The sequence below is a fragment of the Calonectris borealis genome, chromosome 10 (genome assembly GCF_964195595.1).
Source record: "Calonectris borealis chromosome 10, bCalBor7.hap1.2, whole genome shotgun sequence".
In the NCBI taxonomy this organism is placed as follows: Eukaryota; Metazoa; Chordata; class Aves; order Procellariiformes; family Procellariidae; genus Calonectris; species Calonectris borealis.
Genome location: NC_134321.1, coordinates 11,652,024 through 11,673,275, shown reverse-complemented (window position 1 = coordinate 11,673,275; position 21,252 = coordinate 11,652,024). Strand labels below are relative to the sequence as shown.

Sequence of the window (21,252 nt, the reverse complement as noted above, 5' to 3'; positions counted from 1 at the left end):
TCAAAACGGGAATTAAGAGTGCTAATAACATCCCCACACTAATTCCAGCACCTGCTCTTCCCCTCCCTCATCATCTTCCCGTGGCTGGTAAAGAGGATGTCTGTAATAGTTGTGATTTGGGGATGATGCACTCATCTCCTGTTGCAGTTATTAGCTGTTGCCTGGCAAAACTGTCTGCAGAGATTGTTTTAAGCTACATGTTCTGCATCAACTTGCCTTAAAAGAAAGCAGGACAAGTATATCCCTTTAGAGGGTTGGGGAGAAGCACTCTCTATGCAGACATTATCTTAGAAAGGGGCTGGTTTTACATCTTGGGAAGTATCTGGTTGTGGTCCACTGTATAGCAACACAAGATGGAGAATCACTGCATAAAACCCTGCCATCGCTCCGTGTTCACTCAACCCTAACAGTTTTAGGTGCGAGAGTTGCTTAGGAAGAAATACCAAGACACCTTCATGGCTATTTTTGCTCCAGGTCAGGTTTTAAAGCAATCAACTTTCTGCAACATGGGCACCAGGGGACCATACAAACAAGAAACCCCCCAAAAAGCCCATTTCCCACGCACCATTAATTGTTTGGTACTGTTCAGACTTGACAGCTCTGTGCAAAATCCCTCCTTAACCCCGCCTGCCCCCTCCCCGGGCAGGGCTGCCAGCCCAGCCAGCCTGCGGGGAGAGGAACGGACATCCCTCACTGACCGCTGCAGGGTTACCTCAGTCACAATCATACAGAAAGGTAGAAAATAGGGTTTGGGTAGTTTCTGTTTTCCATCATTTAAGCGTTTCCTCTTTTTCATGAATACCAGCCAATTTCTAAAGAGAAGCTGCTCCTGTAGCATGGCAGAAGCCAGGCAGCGTGCAGGCAACTGCCGAGGCATCAGGTTTTCCTTCCAGCTCTCCCAGCGGAGTACGTGTCTGCGTGGCACACGCTGCCCAGGTCCTGGGAGCCTCCTCCCCCAGGGCAGACCCAGTATGTCCACACTTGTGGAGTTTCTGCTGAAAGGAAGGGGAAAGCCTGGGGGAAGGGGACTCAAAAGGAAGCAGAAAGCCCCCAGGACTGACACGAGGAGCTCCCTTAGCCCATCCCTCCCCTAGCAACCCTCTTGCACGTTGCATGGAGCGAGTTCTGGTGTTCTCAGCTCTCTTTCCTCAGGGCTGGCGTGGTATTCAACTCTCTCAGCTGCAGATCCTTTTTATTTCCCTCCTCACTGACAAATCAGAAAACAACCTGATATCATGGACTCCTATTCCTCACTGGATCCTAGGCTCAGACGTGCCGGACTGGTTTGCGAGATTTGCGGAAAAGACCCCAACGTAGGCCAGCTTGTGGCTCCAGTGGAGGCAGAAACCCCTCTGGAGATGTAAATGCAATATCAAAATCTAACGCACAGCTCAACGAGCTTCCAGAACCAACACAGCTTCGGACTCTGTAGTAACCTTAAACTCATTAACGACGCTCCCTGCAGTAACAGCTGTGTGTCACAAAGCCAGCTCGAAATGACTTTACAGTAGCTAATAATAAACCTTTTCCCAGGGCTTGAAACTGAAAATCAAATGAAAAAAAAACCCACCAATCCTCCAAACCCTCAAACTTAATATCTACTGTGTAGAACGCTTTTTAGAAATACCGATCCTCTGCCCTCCAGTAAATTCTGCCTTATTTGGGGTCAATCAGTTGATCATCCCTCATTTATTTCAGAAGCAGATCTGAACTAACATTTCTAAGAAAGGGAGTAGCTCCAGAATTAAGCAGGGTCAAAATTCAGAACCGAAGCCACAGCCACATCAAGTCTCTGCCCGCTTGCAGCTCACTCCTCTGCACACATTTAATAGCAGTATTTGCAGTGCTGGCAAGCGCTTCAGCCCCCTTTAACTCCCACTTCTCCTATGCCCTCTTTGCCCACATTAGAAAATCCCCTTTTTCCCCTCCTCTAAAACCAGTCGCCATTCCCATCAAGACACATCATTGCATAAGGGCATTTCAAATGTGTCCAGCTAAGCTGGCTTTGAACTCTACCCCCTACACGCGTGTTGGCAGCGCATTGCTCAGCAATTTTTCCACTGAAACCGAGAATCCCAGTTACTGTGTCTAGTGTCACATGCTTTCCAGGCAGTCGGAGAAAATGCCACCACAACCCTCTTGGCCTTACCCATGATGGTCACATCATACTCGATCTGGAAGAGTGCCTCCTGGCTGCACTGCCGCAGGATGTTGAGGGCGTCAGCGTGGGTCATGCTGTGCAGAGGGATCCCATCAACGCTCAGCAGCCTGTCCCCAATTTTCAAGGACCCTTCCCTGTAGGAAGCCACAGGCAAAAGGTTTTTTTGTGTATGTGTATATGTATTTATTTATATTTAGATATATTTTATATATATTTATATCTCTATCTATATTTTGTATATATATTTAATATAATTATATATTTTGTGCATGTGTATATATATATCTGTGTGTATATATACATATATATATACATGTTATATATATATATATAAAAAAGTCAATTACTTTGATCCTGTAGGAACTGAACACTCCTTGGGACAATAGTTTGGGTTATTTATAGTACCAGGCCCATCATATTAAATTAGCGGCATGAGAATAGACAGACTGCCTCCTGCTTTCTAACACAGCACCAGCTCTTCATCTGCACAGGGTTAATTAAGTAGCTGCCTCTGGAAGAGGACTTTCTGCTTATAACTATAACATCTACACGTGGGTCAGCCTATGAGCACCGGACCGACCCATCCTCCCCACACACCACAGGTCCCACACCACCCGTGTCGTTCCGCACCACCAGCATGAGAAGCCTTGGGGAAGCACCAGCAAGGAGGACAAGAAGGACACACGTCCAAGAGCATGGTGAGAGCTGCTGGTCTGTCTTGTGAAAGCAAATGTTGGAGGTGCAACACGAGCATTACCTGTCTGCTGGGCCACCCGGCCTCACGTAGGTGAGCACCAGCGGTCTGGACTTGTGCCAGTCTTCGTGGGCTCCCCCTGTAATCAAAGCGGGAAAGACGTAAGTCACTGGAGGTTTGAAAGTCTGAATGAGAGTGCTGAGAAAGGAGAGACATTTATCACATAACAGCTGACACAGCCTGAAAGCAAAAAGACTGTCCTGGATTAGGCAGCCAGCAGTCCTTGAAGGCTGCATGGGATGCTCTCCAGGACACGCTTTTGCTTCTCAGCTGAGGTTTATGACATTCATCTTCTTACTTTTCTCTTCCCACTTCCCAAATCACCTCTGGCAGTGCTTGTCCCTTCTTTGTTTTTCACTGGAGAAACTACTAACCTCTCAGCACGAAGCCAAAGCTGTTGCCTTCCTTGTAGAGGGACACCTCGATGGTCTTGGGAATAATGCCAGCACTGCTCTCTGGCACTAAAGGAAGAGAGGAAGACCCAGTTACCCCCACATCAACCTTTTCCATGCCACCCTGCAAAATCATACCAAAACTCATCCAAACAGCATTGAAATGAAAGTCCAGCCCAATGCCCATCTTGTATCTTCCCTGTTTGGAGGCAAAAAGAGCCCAACCCGGACGTGTGAACCTTCATCCAAGCCAACCATCATGTTTTAGGATGATTTCACCAGCTCAGAGTTGTGCATTTCCCCTCAAATTTGCCTTACTTAATACTCTGACATTCAAGTAAAACCACCTCGTTTATCAACTGGCTTTAATGGGTTCAGCATTACTCAAAAGCCAGAAGCTTCTGCCGCAGATGGAAACTTATTAAAAAAAAAAACCAGCAGCAGCGTAAGGAATCAAGTCACCAGCTGACCTTAAAGAAAATGAAAATCCCAAATCCTCAGTGCAAAAGGTTGGTTTTTTTTTCCCCTTACCTCTCATATTTTGACTTTAAAAAAAGATTAAGTGAATCCTTTAAACTGATCCTAGGGGCAATTCAGTAATTTTATGTTAAATACACAGTACTATTTAATGTACAAAAGTAAAGAGAAAAAGAAGGAAACTTTCCGTCCCTTGCCATCCCCTGCTATTTAATGATTTACTGAACTACTGCAGTGAACATGGGACAATTTCCCAGCCTTCTCCATCCAGAACTGCCCATGGCATTTCAGCCTGGTCCACTCCGAGAAGACCAATTCCTAATCTTCAAACCAAGTGCAATGAATGGCCACAAGGATAATCAGAAAAAAGACTAAGAGCTTAACTTCAGCCTGGCAAATTGGAGCTGAAGGCTCCCCTAGGCACGTCCGCGCCAGCCCTTCCCCTTGGCTCAGGAGGGGGTTTTTGAAGCGAATCTCCCCACTGCCCTCACTGACCACATCGGTCCTCACTGCCAAGCCCCCTGAGGGCTTGCAACCTGCACCCAAATTAGGGTTAAACTAACCCTTAAACCAACCCGAAAGACAGACAGTGGAGGCATGGTACCGCCTTGCAGGCAGGCAGCCCCGGGGGCCAGGCTACAGCGAGGCCAAATAAACCCCCAAAACACCGTCCCCCACGCCGCTTTGCTTCTGCTGCTGTGCACAGACTGCTGACAGGGACACAGCCTAGAAAGGCTCCAGAAGGGAAAAGCTCAGGGCACAGGAAGGCTCCCAGCTAAGGGGTGATACTCACATACCAAGGGTAGAAAGCATCCACAAATGAGTTCGGAAACCATCCAATTTCTGTCCTAAGCATCCAAGCATGAAGTTCTGCAACAGCCTTTGGTAGGATCAGTGGGGAGCGGGGAAACCTAAGCTAGTGTTAACACAGGGCTTCGTTTCTTTATGAAAGAGATGATATGATATGAAAACTAGACTTGGACTTGCAACGTCTCTTCCAAAGGAGGAAATTACAAAGTGGGGAGAAAAATTCAAACCCACAAGCACAAGCTATTGAATTGCGCTGTATTTCTGCTCTTTGCCCAGGGAAAAAGAGAGAAAGAGGGAGAGGCGGGTGAACACAGCAGTAACGAACCCTCACCGCAGATAAATGCCCGCAATGAACTGGAGCAAGGCAATAATTGACAATTCCCTGTATTTTGCAGTGCCTCTTTGTTTGGATTAGTCATAAACAGCATCAATAATCTCATTGAAGAGAAGTCACTATTTCAGTGTGCTCTTCCTGCTCATTCAGAGGTGGGAACATTTTGCATCGCTGCTATTGATTGAGCCATGCAGTATTGGCACTGCTCCTTAGCCGGTAAGTATAGTTTATCAGATTCCTGATAGCCAGACTCAGCTAAGAAGAAAGGTTAAAAGTTGTCATCTCTGGTGAGCAAGAGAACATGGAAAACTTGAGCCACAGTTTGTTCTACCAGGGTTGTATGCAAAAGCTAATTAAGATTTACAGCAGAACAGTGGGGGATGATGAATAGAGATTCAGCTAATTCAGGTTATATTTTTTTTCTTCTTAGGGCTTTATAATGGTCATTTATATATTCAGTACTTTTCATGTAAAGGCAGCAGCTATAGCACAGCTATGAAGTGTAACATAGCTTCCTATCTGGGGCAAAAGGTTGAGATTTCATTAGTTTTGTTTTTCCTGTTGTCTTATTTTTAGTTGTTCTGCTTCTCCTGCCCAATCATCCTCTGATTGATCTGGGTAACCGAATGAGTAACAACTGGGGAGATTGTTTTCACAACGGAAAGACTGTGATGAGAAATTGTATTGAGGAATTTGTTTTAATCAGAATAAACAAATGAGGGCAAGAGCACATAGTCTCCCACGTCAGGACACAAGCCCTATTAATGTGAGTTGGGCTTGCCAGCTTCTGCTGGGGCCCCTTAGCTGGAAAGCAGATTGCTTCAGCTTCCCTTCTGAAAACACATAACATTCCAAAGCATCTTGAGGAATAACAGCACTTGCCGCAGTTCAGAAAAGGGGATCTGGCAATACATGCTTAAGACTGAATAAAACCTCCCGTAGCCACGCTCCAAAAGGGAAAAAGAAAAACAAGGTGAAGCAGCATCAGGAGGCAGATTGGCCTGTGCTACCGAGTCACTCCGAGGCAAGACAGACCTAATCAGCCATCTCCCGCCGGTGTGCATGAACAGGCACCCACTCTGCTGGAAAAAGCGCTCTGCTCCGACTGCACACAGCTCTGCAGCACCCACCGCGGTGCTGCGAGCAGATGAAGGCAGAACGTCAAAATGCCCCTGGATACTGCCTTGGCCATGACGGCTAATGCACGAGCAAGCCCATCTATATGCCAGGACAAAAAGCAGCCAAGAAAAGAGAGTAGCGTTATCAGAGAGGCACCCACCGGCTGGCGGAAGCTCATACTCTACTTCCAGCACTACCCTTTCGCCCACGTTTTTCAGCAGGCTTATGATCTCGTCATGCCGCAGCTTGGTCAGGTTAATGCCATTCACCGACTTGATGTAATCCCCAACGTTCAGCTGGTCACTTCTGCGAATAAAGGAGAAAAAAAAAAGCAGTGGTAGCACAGTGTCTCTGCTACACTCAGCCTGGATGTGCCTGGTACCTTCGGTAACTGGGGGACTTCCTGAACAAGCCACCAACACTGGGCTGATTTTAGCTCTCTGATTGCATGTGCCTGCTATCAGAGAGAAGTGCTAAAATCTATCTTTCCCAGTGGCAAGTGTTCAGATCTGTACACACAGCAACAACCGCAGTATACGTGTTCACAACCTCTCTTTTGTTGCTCAATTCCCATTCGCGTAGAGCAATCCATCAAAGAGAAGCATACCAAGAGCTGTCTGAAAAAAAAATCCAGCACAGAAAAAGAAAACATCTTTCCTTTTGCCTGTTTTCTGCAAAATTGTTCAATTACTCCTTCCCTTTCTTTGCTTCTCGGAGCCTTTCTTCTCCCATTCCTTTTCTGAGCCAATAACGTTACTTACACACTCAGTATTCAGAACAGATACAATATTAAACCACTTAGCTTGATCAAGATGTATTGTACCATACAGCTCTCCTGACAAGGCTGCCTAATTTTACAGAATCCCAAATATCCCTACACAAAATTTCAGAGCATAATTGCACAAAGCATGGGAAATAACTCAAAATAGAAGACGTTCTACTTACTGAAGCAACAACTTTGCATTCTGGGGCACTTGAAAAAAGGGAGTCGGGTGCCAACTATTCTAATTGTAACCACATTCATTCAGTAGCTAGAACATGCAACTATTCCTCTCCAGTTTTACTGTGCTCTCTGCACCCATTTCGGTTTCTCACCTTGCAGCCAGTCCTCCCGGTCTCAGATTGGAGACTCTTGGCTTTCCATCTTTGTCCGTGCCACCTGAAATGGTTAACCCGAGGGTGCTTCCTTCCTTCTTAATCAGCTCCACGATGGTGACCCCTCTGAACTCCTCTGAAAGATCAGGAATAAAGACAAACATCTTAGTGGAAGGCACATTCCTCCCAATGCCAAGGACACCCTTTTCCTACAGGTGGTGGGAGCGCAGACCTGGGATGATTTATACAATTAGCTTCAGTTTATTTAAAATGAAGTTGTGAAACTGGTGGACCCGCAGCAGTGGAGGGAAAGCGTTGCATGCATGTCTTGCAGGTAAGACCAAGCAGGACAAGGCAGAGGAGTGAGGGCTTCTGAGAGGATAAAAACTTTGTTTTTCAAGGTGCTGGTGGCAGTGGAAGGACTCAAAACCAGGGTGATGGGATCTGGGCAGTGGTCTAGGGACACTACCTCAGGAATTATGTTTGATATGAAGCGGGGTGGTGTTAGGAGGGCTGCATGACAGGAAGTCACAGTTACCAGGTAGGAGGATGCTGTGGACCTGCAGTAGTTGCCTAGATGGACAGAACAGGGTGGCTCTTAAAATATTGTGATTTAAAAAAATATCACGAGACATCAATACAGTCGGAAGATAAAGAACATAACGTGGAGGGGTGGGGGGATCCTGCCATCAGCAGGGAAAGGAGGGGGGAGGCATGAACATTCATTCACAGCAGTTTCCCCACCCATCTGCCCCTGGTCTAAGTTAAACTTCCTCCTTATTGTGCACCTTATCTACAGCTGGAATTGAAGACACGAGTCACTTTTAAAACACAACATGCACTGCCAGCCATAATACATATGGCAGGGTCAGGCTTCGGGGATGCACAGCCCACGCCAGCTGCACCAGTACCGCTTCTCCGTATGCTGCAGGCAGCATACATTTTACCTTCCTTTAGTCCAAGACGACACTCTTGTTTGTCCAGCACCTATATATAAGCCCGACCTGATGCCAGTTTTGATCCCACTACAGCTCATCTCTGGGTTTTACAAAAACAGGATCCCTAAACTATTCCAACTTCGGCATTTGACATGGAGGAGGGGAGTAAGTTAGCAGGAGAGCCAGCACCGGCCCGAGGAAAGACCAAGAGCTCTGCAGACTTGGCAAACGGCAGCTCCGTGTTAACCCCCGTGACGGCACTCGCACTCTTTGCTCAAAGGAGGACTAGCCCTGGAACAAATCAGACGACTTTCATGCCTTGCCTTTTGCAGAGCTTGTCTATAACATGATCCATCCTCCTCCACTACCTCTGGTGTACTGAAATCTCCCACAATTTTACAGGAGGAAAACAGCCTCCCTCACACAGGGCACCTTTCTCCCAGACCCTGCAGGGGAAGGTGGTGATGGGCATTGGCAGCACATGGCAAACAGCAGTCCCACAGCTGAGGACTAAAACCCATGCTGTGAATGGCCTGGGATGTTGTTTGCACAGCAAACCCCATCAGGCTTAAACAAGATGCTCTGTTTGGAGAGGGATCAGTTGAAACCTCTTGCACACTATGATTTCCAGAGCAAGGCAGGGTCTCTTAAATAACATAGAAGATCCATGCTGATGCAGGGCTTCCCCCCTCCACCCTCTTTAACTGGGAGAAAACACGGTGTCATTTGGCACTGTGGTGCCTCATCACTAGCACTTTGCTCCTTGTGTAATGCCACCAGAAATTGCACCTCACTTCGAGTCCTGCCATGCACTACCTGTTTTGTAAAGCACTTCCAAGAATAATCCATGCACTTGATTAACGCGAGTGGGGAACCTCTTTGCAATCTAGTGCCAGTCTGGAAGGTGTTCAGGCACTGCTGGGCACCCATTTAACATGGCACTAGCAGCTCGTTGTAAAACGTCAGGTCCATAATGCTTCTGCTTTTTAAACTCAGTTTTGATCCCTTGCCAACTACAGTAACTTAGTTTTCAATTCACCAACCCAGGATCCCAGGGGCTGCCAGAAACTTTGTGAGGGCTCCCCGCCGTGCTGGAAGGAACACCATCCGGCACTACCCCGCAAATTTCCTCTCAACTACAGACATGACTGATCAACACAGATGGTGCCGCAAGGGGAGATTATTAGCTCTTCAATGGGGTTTAATTTTGATCCTTGATAAGTGTTTAAAATGAGTACTCCCGGAGTGCAATTACCCATTGTTATGGGTTCAAGGAGAAATCACTGCTCCGAGAAAAGGCGAGTCCCTGAGATCAATCTGTCAAGGTAAGCAATAAGGGATTTTGACCAATGCCTCTATAAATCTACCGCCGCTATCACAGACACACACAGATGTAAAAGTGAGCTGGTTAAGCAGGATCTGGTCCTTCAGGACACAGTCTTTAAGTGTCATACGAGAGTAGTCTTGGATTTCCTCTATTGGCACATACGCTTGGATTTTGCTGCTCAAAGCATCCCAGGGCAGGAAGAGCACACCCGAATTTTGCCCTCCCCATTGAGATGCCCTGAGCTGGGGTCGTTGGACAGACTGGCTCTTGTGAGCAGGGAGTCAGTCTCTCTTCATCAGGGCTGTGGTACGGTGGCAACGTGTTGCAGCAGCCCCAGAGGATGCAGAATATCCCCTAGAAAAACTGCTGAATGATGAAGAAATTGGCCCTGTTTCCTCCCCATCTCCTACAACACACTAAATCAAACCTGTGACTGGCTTAGAAGGCAAAATCAAGCCCTGGGCTTTATTAGAAAGCAGATGAGTTGTCCAGAGCAGCCCATCCAAACCTGCTGGCCTGCCACTGGCAGACAAAGCCCAGCACCAAACGTAATACCATTCCTTCACTCCCTCGTCAGCCCCCGGGGGTGTTTCTGCTGCACGGGAAGGTTTATCTCACACAAAAGTCTGCTGTGACTGACTAAATATCAAAACAAACTTAGTCACACGTGGGAAATACAAAGCTTGCCAGACACTGCCTGTCTCCCTCCCCGCCCGGCGAGCTCAGATGTGGCAGCGCTTCTTCCCTCTCTCTTTTGCTGCTGTTTTCCTCTTTGTGGGTATCAGCCCAGTGCAGAAACCAGTCCTTTCCCGGCTCCCTGCAACCACCATCAATAGCTCCACGCCAGACTGACTGCACCAGTAACATACCACTCATTGAGACCAGTTATTACCATCCATTTCTGCCCTGCAGCAAAAGCCTTGCTGATAGATGCACCAAAATGGGTGTTTTGGGGGCTTTTACCCATTTTAGGGTTAGCCAGGTAAAGTGTAATGGATGCTCCGGTGTTTTGGAGCAGGAGCTGATCCCCTCCTTTACCTGGGATGCTTTGCCTCCTGGAGACCAGGGCTGCGTCCATCCCACCGGAGTCCTTGCTCCCCTTCAGGTAAGGGCCATCGTCTGTGAGCAGAGCAAACACAGAAGCTGAAATTAGTACCAAGAGCAACAAACAACAGAACCAGAGCACTTGAAAAAGTTTGTCCTGGTGACACCGGAATTGGGATCACATCTGTATCACAGACTGTAGGCAAGAGAAAACATTACCAGCCCCAGCCTTGCACTGCGCCGTGCGGGCTATCTCGCTTTTTTGAGTGGGAGGGAAAGAAACAAGAAGGCAATAACATTATCTGATTTATTCCTCTTGGAGCTAATCCTTTAGGAGAGAACAAAATTCCCTTACTCCTATAATTATATGGAACAGCTGAGGACAGAGAAAGCTGTGGTGTTAGTCTCACAAGTTCTAAGCCTGTCGTTATGCTTGTGAAGAAACTTATGGTCTTTGGAAATGGAGTAATACATCAGGACACTAACAGGGCACTAAATCACTATACTTGAACGAAATTGCCTATTCTTACAGATCCCATTATTTCAAAGTCACATTTTCCTGCTGCTGTTCCAGCCTCCGTACAATATAGAGAGCACCTTCTCCTAAGTGATTTAAAAAAAAAAGTCAGAGAAAAGAGAAAATAGTATTATGCACTGTAAATCCACCATCCAGCATAAGTTGAAATTTAAATTTAAAGTATTTAAATATCTTTATATTCTCCTATTGGAAGACTCCTATACGGCATGGAGGTTATTTGCAGAGAAGGGAGCATGCTTCTACAGATTTCATTGCCATCCATCTAAAATGTCTATTTTTATGGCATTTCCTAAAAAACTAGCACTTTTTCAATCAATAATTTCCAGTAACCATATAGTATCAAATAACTCCCATTCTCAGTGACCACATTCCTGGATTACCCTTCCCAATTTTTCAATAGCTCTGAAGGTTTAGAAGTTGTACATGATAGTATAAATATGGGTTACTGAAAACCTTATCCATTTATTCCTGTCCACAGCCCTTAAGTAACTTATATTTAAGTTACAGAGAAGTTTTTGCCTCGCTGCGTACAAAGGGAACAACGACTTTTGTTAGCCCCATTCCAGACAGTGGTCTGTACACAGAGAAATCAAAACTGATGTGCAGTTTGCTGGCAGCCCACTTTCCCCACAAACAGAAAAATGATGGTGTAAATTGAATCACGTGGGTTACACTTAACCACTAGGAGGGGAATTTTGCTCAAGGGCTTGAACATTTTTTAAAAGTAAAATGAAATAAGGTTCCACCTAAAGTAATTTCCAAAAAAAAGAAAAAAAAATTATCTAATTTTAATTGCTGTTGCCCCATCTGAAGTAACTTCACAATTTGACAAAACTCAGTGAAAAGTTTTGGCTGACTCAAATCTCCACTTTCAAGCATAAAAAGTTTCAGCTGAAAAATAAACACCATTTATTTTTTCAGCTCAAATTTTGCAGCCCATAGAGGAACAATGTAGATATCCAGACCCTGGACTCTTAATCCTGCGTCACTTCGAATGCTTTTCCATCACCACTAAACTGAAGATTTCTAATGAAGCAAGAACTAGCACTTGGTACTAGACCATCACCAAGCTATGCCAAGCCATTGCTGCCAAAGCATTGAGCCTTGATACCCTCTGTGAAACAGGGGAATGAAGCTCTGCCTTTCAAAAAATAAGGAGCAGAACAGATAGGATAAAACAGCACTGTCCTGACCATGGAGGTCTTGCAGCGTTTCGCAACGCTGACAGTGAAAACAGCAGCACTTGGCTAGAGAATTACAGCAAGGACCAAGGCGAGCCATTGATTTCAGACAGGTGCTGGTACAGCCTGGCATCAACTCCAAGAGCAGAAGGCTTGAAAATGAAATTTGCATTTTTAATAGCAATGGTTCTTTGGGTGATGGGGAGGCGAGGGTCAAGGTTAATATGGGCTTAATGGCTCTGGGAAGAAGTTTAATTTACTTGGGACAGTTTAGCTCCAGCATCCAATTTAAAAAAAAAAGCAAAGCCCCATGCCATCTCTTCTTCAGTAGCTGTTTGATAGTGATAAAGATTCAGAGCTTTCAATCTCTGCCGCTGTTAGCCATGTTCATCTTAATTTCTCTCTCTGGAAGCGTTTTCCTAATATCCTGCCTTACCCTCTTCTCTGTCAGCCCATGCCTTGCAGACCTGCAGAGTCAGAAAACAGGGATGGTTTGGGAGTATAAAGCAAGGTGGCATTTCCTGGGGGAGCAGCAGGACAGTGCCGATCCAGCTATTCCCTGCCCACACCACTCAACCCAGCAGCTACAACCTCCCTTTATTTCTTTCCCAAATGCAGCAGCACTTTGGAAGAGGAACCCCAAAACAGCAGCTCAGGATACCCCGCATGAGATTGCTTTTTCAGCACTGGAGGTAAGTCTGCAAAAGGCACCTGCAAAATACCCTGGGACATCCAGGGCTGGAGCCTCTCAATGCCACTGGAGCATCAGTGTGCCTGCGGTCATGCAGGACGCTGCGGATGGTGAGGACCACCCCAGCATGCAGCCGCCTTCCACGTGAGAGCATTGCTGCCAGCTCCGACCCCAGGTCAAGGCAACAACGTTCTGCTGCGGACAGGATTCCTGCATTCCCAAGAAACCACGCAAGATGGTTCAAAGCCAACTCCGTGATCTGCTGGCAAAGTAAAGCAGCCAACCATCTGCTTCACATAAACCCACTGCTCTGGACCAGACAGCCACCAGCGCCCTTCTGCTCTTCATTTCCCCATCGCAACCCCAATCGATATTGATATGAAACCCCAGTTCGTTAACGCTACCCTCCCTACCCCAAAAGCTGTTGCCAAATATGCCTTGGCTTCCATTTCAGCAAGTAACCAGGTTGCCCGTGCGTTAACAACAGCTTCCACCACCAGCCAAGTGGCCAAGAGCAGCGACCCGAGGTACAGCCGCTGCCAGCAATTAGCAACGCACCCCCCGCACAGTGCCGCGCTGCTTCGTTGACAGCCATATCAGCCAGCAAATAATTAGCACCACAGCTCCCCTTCCTCTATTGCTTCTCCCTTCCAAACTCAGTTGATTATGCAAAAAATGTTTGGGTTTTTTGCTCATTATCTGGCTAAAATGTTTGAACAGGAGAGGAAGCTGCCACACGCCGCCTGCCGAAGTGTGAATTGGCATTTGCTTGCATTAGCATCCCTGCCGCGTGGCTCTTTGTTCATTTTCAGCTGATTTCCTGCTCTGCCACTCAAGCTGGTATTAATGGAGTCATTTTTTTCTAAGCTGCTTTTTTTTTTGGGGGGGGGGGGGGGGGGGGGCATAATTTGTTTTTTTTAAAAAAAGAAATTCCTTCTCTTTGTGCTCTTAGTCATTTCCCCTGCCTAGCACAGCACCAATTCAGAGGCGAGGCTGGTAACTAGCCTGATTGCTCAGTCGGCCCAAACCGCAGTACCAACCCAAGCACTGAAAATTCATGAATCTCTCTAAAATTGGGAAAATAACTTTTTTTTTTTTTTTAAGCCTGCGCGGATTCTTTTTGCAAGCAATCAGTGCTGGAGCCATTAGAGGTGTATTTTTCAAGCTTTATCTCTCACACCAAGTGGGCCAAAAATTTTCCAAAGAAAAAAATTGTGTAACTGATGATTTTCAAGCGGTGGTGTTAATGCTGGCGCTACATCTTTCAGAAAAGCTCACCAAGTACACAAGATGCTCAATAAAACTGAGCGTACAACATTTTCCATATATTGATCCCCAGAGAATCTGTGACAGCATAGAAAAGTTCTTTGACAATAGTTTTGCCATTTCAATGTCTTACTAATGCCAGGGAGAAAAGAGCTCCCAAGTCCCTATCCCTACACACGTGGCCATGGACTCTCCTCCCCTGCAGCAACAGTGTCTTACAGTAGTATATACACCTCATACAGTGCCAAAGAAGAAGAGATAATCCCATCTCATTCCCTCAAAAACAAACTTGACAGATGAAGGAGTAGGAAAAACATCTCCCTGCTTAGCTGAAGTACCAGGGGCAGGAAAAAGGGAAGGTCAGGGCAAACTCCAATATCCCACCCTGCTGCCAGACAGTTAATGGCAGCTCTCAGCAGGGCCCACAGTCAATGGCACTTCAGTGGCTCTAGTGCAACGTGTCACCTCCAGACAGGGCACTGTAATATTTTATGCTGTCCCTGTTCAATTGAGATTGTGCCAGTAGCATCCAGGTTTCCAGGCAAGACAAGCCAGGAGCTAAAGACCCCCATCGGAGGCACCGTCCCCTTGACAGGCAGCACGGAAAGTGGCACAGGTTTTCCCAGAGAGTACGAGGTGGGGGTATTTTCTAGCAACTTTCACCCAAATAAAAGAAAATTGGCAGATTGAGTCTTCCCCTGCCTCCCCCCCAGGGGAAACCCCAGCCGGGATTCAGGGCAGCGCAGTGAGGAGCAGCTACTGCCCTGCAAAACCACTCAGCCACGCAGCAAGAGCCCGGCACCGGAACGCCGCAACTGCAAAAGATCAGACCAGATCAGACCGAGTCTGCCTCCCGAGCGGAGCAGGCGGCTCAGCCTCGGTGGGAAACCACCTCTTTCCAGAAGAGCCCTGTTGTGCACAAGACAAAGCAGGGAGTGGGGGGAGTGAGGGGAGAAGAAAGGTGAGAGGACATTTGAACTGTTTCATTGCCTGCTCTTGCTTTACTCAGGGTTGGTGTTTTTTTTTCCATTCCCTGGCTTAGCATCTCACCACTGAATGTATTGCCTGGGAAACCCGGCTCCCCAGCTGCGAGGTGCAGCCATCCTCTCCTCCCTCCCCGGATCATACTGGGAGGTACTGGAGGGGCGCCGGTGGCAGCAAGGAGAGCGAAAACTGGCCAGAGATTAGTCTCTCGGTGATTAATCAGCATGGGGTTGTATAGCCGGAGCTCTGCTGCTTGCTTCATACGTGCCATTCGGCACCTCAGCTCCAGCGATGGCCACAGGGCCATAAAAATGTCCTGTCACCTGCTCTGCCACCAGCACAACCACTTCTCCCTGCTTTTTCACCACTTAATGTTTTGGGGATTATCTACTTCTATCCCCTACCTTCAGGGGAGAAGATAAGAAAGGAGTGGGGAATAACAGTTGTTAATAATTGCAATCCAAACGGATAGGGAATAAACCCAGTTAACCGGGAGCATGGGGAGAAGTGGATCTGTGCAATGTCCCCCAGGGTCTGTCCTTCTGACAGCCACCGACACAGTCTGTGGTTTTGGGTTGGATCTTGTTGGTTTTTTGGATTAAGAATGAGGGTGCTGATAGAAAAGACAAGTTGCTCCATGAGCAACAGAACTTGGTCTCCCAATTTCCCATGGCTGTGTCTGACGTGGATTCTCTTAGGTCTAATAGTAAGGTTGAATTTACCTCCCCACTCTTGCTTTCTGGCTGAGGGTACGAACAGGAGTCTCTCCTCTAACCAAGATGCTTGTTTGCCCATTAATTGTCTAGCAGCCAGCTGGTTGATTTGCAGGGGTCAGCTGCATACACTTAAACCAATCCTAACTCCTAGGAAATCCACGACTTCCCTAAATCAGAGATCCCTGGGCTTCCAGAACGGTTTGACCCATTTGTTGCTCAAGTCAGTAAACCCACACCAAGGTTGACTTGATGCCTTTCTGAGACGCCCCGTCAACCCCCAGCTTTCATGGAGCCAGTGGAGACGTCCTGGGCCAAATCCTCTCTCTGTGGCAACCAGCAGCAAAACCGATCTCAATAACACCGTGACTTTTCTTGGTTAAATTCCCAGTGGGATGTGAGCACAGGCACCAGGATCTCCTGACATCAGTTAGGTCTCAAGCCAACCTCTGTTAAAATGGGAAAAAAAAAAAAAAAAAGCTTCCTCAGAAAGAACACTGATTTAGGAGTTCATTATCCCTGCCTGTGGGGGGGAAAAGGAAGGTTTTTTTCATTTAGAAGAGTTATCGGTCTACGTTATTAACAGAGATCACCTCTTAATGAAAATTGGCATTGGCTAAATAAGATTCTGTGACAATTAGGCTTGCTGTCTGCAAGTTGTTCAGATTCCTGGATCGCTTTAAGACAGTTCCTACAGAGAAAGTGCATTAATCTTGTGGGAAGACCAAGAGGTAAAACCACCCATTTGTTTAATGGAAAAAAGACAGTTGGAGACAGTTATTTTGCCATAGGGTAATTGCACTCCTTGTTTAGAGAAATGAATACTAAAACAGCGTTAAGAACCAAAAGCTGTTCACGCTAACACAAGCTGGTATTTTTTGCTAGAATAAAAGCACGAGGCTGGAAGCAGGGACCCAAATGACTAAAACTAAGTGTGATTTGATCCATTTTGAGGAGAGTTATTCCTGTAAGTCAGGGGAGGCATTTATCTGTAGTCAGGTAAAGAGCAGTCAGGGGTACGTGGGAGTGGGTCAGGCAGCTGGTGATGACTCCAACTCCAGCCTCCTGGGAGCAAGTCTCTAAGGCCCGGGATTTTAAAGATATCTGAGCGCCTGAAGATGCAGACGTGTACTTCAAAACCAGACTATAATTATCTATCTGTATCTTCAGGCACCTAATCACCTTTAAAAAGTTACCATATAACTAGAAGGAGGGGAGGGAAAGAGAGATATATCCATACGCACCCATTCTGAATCTCAACTTGGTGTTCAGCTCCCAAATTACACACCCTCCACTACAGCCTGGCCAGGGGCTGTACCGTCATTAGAGGAGGACAGTAACGTAGTCCTTCCCACCTCTCCCCGGGCTGGCACACCACGTGGCATCACACCCGGTGGCATTTTACGCACCAGTAACGGGTTTGGGTTTGATTGCAAGGCTCTACACAACCGAACCTCCAGCACATCCCCCTAAGGGCAGTTTGGGTTATTTTAGCACTGCCGCAGCAGGTCGGAGATAGCTGTGTCGGCTCTGCACGAGAGCAGCACAGCGGTGGCCTCCCATCTTCAAAGCACTTCGCTTTTAACACAAGAGGCAAGTAGATCTAGAGAGGCTAGGACAGGAAAACAAAAAGCTATTTTGAATACTGTTACAAACAGATTGCATGATTTCCTGAAACTACTTAATTACGGAGTCCACCACGGCCCAAGAGCTCCTCCCATGTCTCCGCTTCAGGCAAGAGACTCTGTTTCCGTGCAGGATCCCACCTTTCTCCAGCCTTCCTCAGCAGGTGGCTTGAATTTTCTTCTGCTCAACTAAATCCAAAGGTCCTTAGGCCCTTGGAAAATTTGTACGTGAGTTCATTAAGCCCAATACAGATGTTCAGTTCTTTCCCCATCTCCAGAAATGCATTGCTTCATCTCTGTATCAGAAAAGTTAAAGAAAATAAATAAAATGGAACCCAAACAAATGGATGAAAAACATCTGCCAGTGATCTCCAGACTGCTTTTCCTAGAATACTGCAAAAGTTGAGCTAGAGTTCATGATCCTGCCCTACATAAAACTAGCCCAAGCATACAGCAACAAATACACCAAATCTTTAGGCAAGGTAGCCCGTGCTCCTGCAAAGTGCTTAAAAACAAGAAAAAAATGTCACTTTTGCTTTAGGATTCTGCAGCACAATTTCTTTGTCATGACACTGACTGTTTTGCTTGCTGCAATCAAAAAAAAACCCCAACCTTTAAAAGGCCCAGAGTTTCCTGGCTTTTTATTCTCCAGAAGGTGGGGTGGGGCGTTTGGAAGTATGCCGGTGAAAAAATCAGTGCTCATCGCAGATCTTATCTCCACCTTCACCAGCACAGGGCACCCTCAACGTGACTCTCCATGGCAGCCACTCAGACCCAAGCAGGGCTTTGAAACGCTTCTCCCCTCCTTTGCAACAGGAAGATTTTAAAAAAATTTGCCCCTTAACCAGTGAGCTCAGACTGGAACGGACCAAGTTATTTTGGGAGCAGCCGCTCCCTAATTTCATAAATACACGTACCAACAAATTTGTGGTACAAATGGCAGAGGCTGCCTGTTGCGAAGAAGAGCCTCGTATTTTTTCCCTTCACTGGCAACAAACCCCCTCACGGCACATATTCATGAGTTACACAGAAGACATATGAGGGCTTAGGGAAACGTCTTCTCTTATCACAAATTTTCTGAGAGCACAGCCAGAGAGGACTGTACAAGAACCGTGCTTGCTAGAACAAAGTCTTTGCCCCAGAGACAATGACAGAACTTTCTCGCATTTTCCCAGCTACTTCTGGTAAAAAAAAAAACAACATCCCAAGAGCGTTACCAACCTGCTGCCAGTACCTGTGCCGGCCCCGCTGCAGCGATGCTGCGATCCCTTCCCCGGGCTGGGAAGGTGCTCCACCGACTGCAGCTTCTTGTGCCACCAGAGGTTTTTGTGGCATCTCCTCCACCCATTTGCGCAGTCGCTGCTCCTGGCATCTGAGCCAGGGAGAACTTGTCCAAACTTTGAGGTTATTCCAAGAGAAAGTTGTACTTCTTAATTTCCTCTCCCCGATACACAGAGCATGAAATTCATCTCCCCACACCCTCCACATCTCCCCTTCTTTTCTTCTAAAGCCTGTATTCATTTATCTACCAACCCTTGTAAGGCACGTATAATTTCATAACCACCTGCTGCTTTATTCACAGGAAACAGATCTATAAAAGATACAATAGTCTATTGTTCAACAGCAAACTCCGTGCTTTGTTCTTCTATTTTTTTCTTCTTAATAAGAAACCAAAATTACTTTTAAAGGAACAATTTGTTTCAAACAACCATTTTCAACCAAAACGATGTAGATAGTTATTTGCATAGCAGTAGCCTTTATGAGACCAAGATATGAGCAAGAACACGCCTCTGTTATCAAGCAGGTTGGTTTCCAAGGGATACCAGAGCCTATTTCTTCCCCCCTGCAAGCCCTCAGCAGATACATAACACTGATGGAAGACGACTCCTGCTTCTCATGGAGAAGTGAAGACAGTTTCAGCATTTAGTAAATGAGTAGAAGACCTAATTTGTGTGTGTGTGTGTGTGCGCGTGCACACAAAGCCCATTTAAGATGGCTCTGCAGAGAAGCCAGGCTTTGGAAAGATGTAACTCACATCAACTTTCACAGGATATTAAACACCTCCCAAGGACCGATCCAAGTCCCATCTGATAAGAATGAATGCTGGACCCCACTTGCAATGCCAAGATCTGGTACTCCTCATGCTTTCTTTAAATACATGACATTCCATAAAAAAAAAGCATAAAAGGGGAAGAAATGAAAAAGACGTGATTTAAGAATCTGCAGTCAGTCTGCCATTACAGTCATGTCTTTTATATACCAGAGACATTGCTATAATGCATTGTCCGTCACCCGTTATTGCTTTGGAAGCCAGTGCAGAGTAACTTTATTTATCTAATCAGCACATCTGAGGGAGTGTGTGATAGAGGACCTGGAAGCAGTTCTAAATTTCCACTCAGGCTGTACTGAGAGATGGAGGAAACAATACTTGAAAAAGTGACTAGAATTTTTTATTAAATCCAGCTCCATTTTTTTGCTCGGTTTTCTGCAAAAATTAACTTCACATGCTGTCTGTACATCCATCCATCTACTGTCCTTTTGCACTTCTGGAACCCAGCGGCCAAGATCCATCAACCTCAGGGGGCGAGAGAGTAGCCTCCAAGAGGATTATAGTCCTGTAACTTTCATTAAAATTGTGTTTTGAGTAGGAAAGACTGAAATTATTGCTCTCAGCAAAGCAAAGAGCTGCTGTGCAAACCAGCTCTAGACCAGCTTCACCACTCATTTTCCTTGTCATGGTAGGGAGGAGAACAAGGGATATTGGATACAAAACTGTTGAAAATAAGGGTTATTTTGCTCTTCTGCTCACAGAGGAGCTTATGTTGTTCTTCTGAAGTAACCTGTGATTTCTTTTCTTTCTTTAATTCTAAAAAAAGGATATGCTTTCAAGTGTATTAAGTTAGGCTTATTAAGAGCTTCTTGAAGGATAGCATAGGCTGTGTCTTCAGCACAGTTTTCCCAAACAAAACCCAAACATGTTCACTTTTATCTACCTCTTCCGAAGCATCCTCTAAAAACGCCCGTACCAAAAAGGTCCCTTTTCACTCAGTGAGCCCTCTCCAGTGCACTTTTCTTAAGCACTCCCCAGCAAGATCTGAATTCCTAATGTTAAAGAATAAAGAGAGAAAGGGCGAGAGGCTTCCCTTCTTGCAATCCCTCTAATCCTCCCAGGCATTTCCAGACAGCTTCATCAGTTTGTATTTATGAACGACCCTGTAACAGGGGAAACTACGCAGTTTCTGACCCCCTTGCAGGTCACATTTGCACACACAGACACACACACATTATATGCGGTAATTTTACGCATGAGGGACAAGAATAGTACAGAAACCAACTCAATGAGATTATTATTTCTCAATGGTTCTAGTGCCTGAAATGATGTTATTAAAGTTACGTTTTCCAGTCAATCTGGCAATTTCTCTTATTAAGCAGTGTAGACTGTACTGGGGAGAGTCCAACAATAAGCTAGGAAGATGAAATATGGCTGATATACTGATTGTGTTATCTGAAGAAACTACCTTTCAAGAGTAAAAATTAAAGAGGAATAAGACACATTTTCAGGCTGATCTTTCATGAAAGTTATCCAAGTGAGCAATTCTAATATGGTGAGAAATGACCAATAAAGTCTAATGCCATTCCCAGGGAAGAATGCCTCTCTAGATACAACTGGGTTTATTAATCTATGCAGCAGGCAGCAGTAAATCCTAGCTGGCAAGGGAATACAATTCCCCCTATTAACTCCACGCAAGCTTCCAAACTTTCTCTTGGATATGGAGATGGATAAGCAATGCAGCCTGCTGAAT

At 46.1% G+C, this 21,252-nt stretch overlaps 1 protein-coding gene across 1 annotated transcript in view; it reads right to left on the bottom strand.

Annotated features, from left to right (window-relative positions):
* The window catches only part of GRIP2 (glutamate receptor interacting protein 2), a 285,118-nt gene that overhangs the window by 51,493 nt on the left and 212,373 nt on the right, over positions 1 to 21,252 (bottom strand). Inside the window, exons 2-7 of the mRNA XM_075158845.1 lie at positions 10,446 to 10,526; positions 7,143 to 7,278; positions 6,208 to 6,353; positions 3,290 to 3,376; positions 2,919 to 2,994; positions 2,150 to 2,295 (exon numbers count right to left, since the gene is read on the bottom strand). Coding sequence (XP_075014946.1) covers positions 2,150 to 2,295; positions 2,919 to 2,994; positions 3,290 to 3,376; positions 6,208 to 6,353; positions 7,143 to 7,278; positions 10,446 to 10,526 — 672 coding nt within the window. The remainder of the gene's footprint in view (positions 1 to 2,149; positions 2,296 to 2,918; positions 2,995 to 3,289; positions 3,377 to 6,207; positions 6,354 to 7,142; positions 7,279 to 10,445; positions 10,527 to 21,252) is intronic.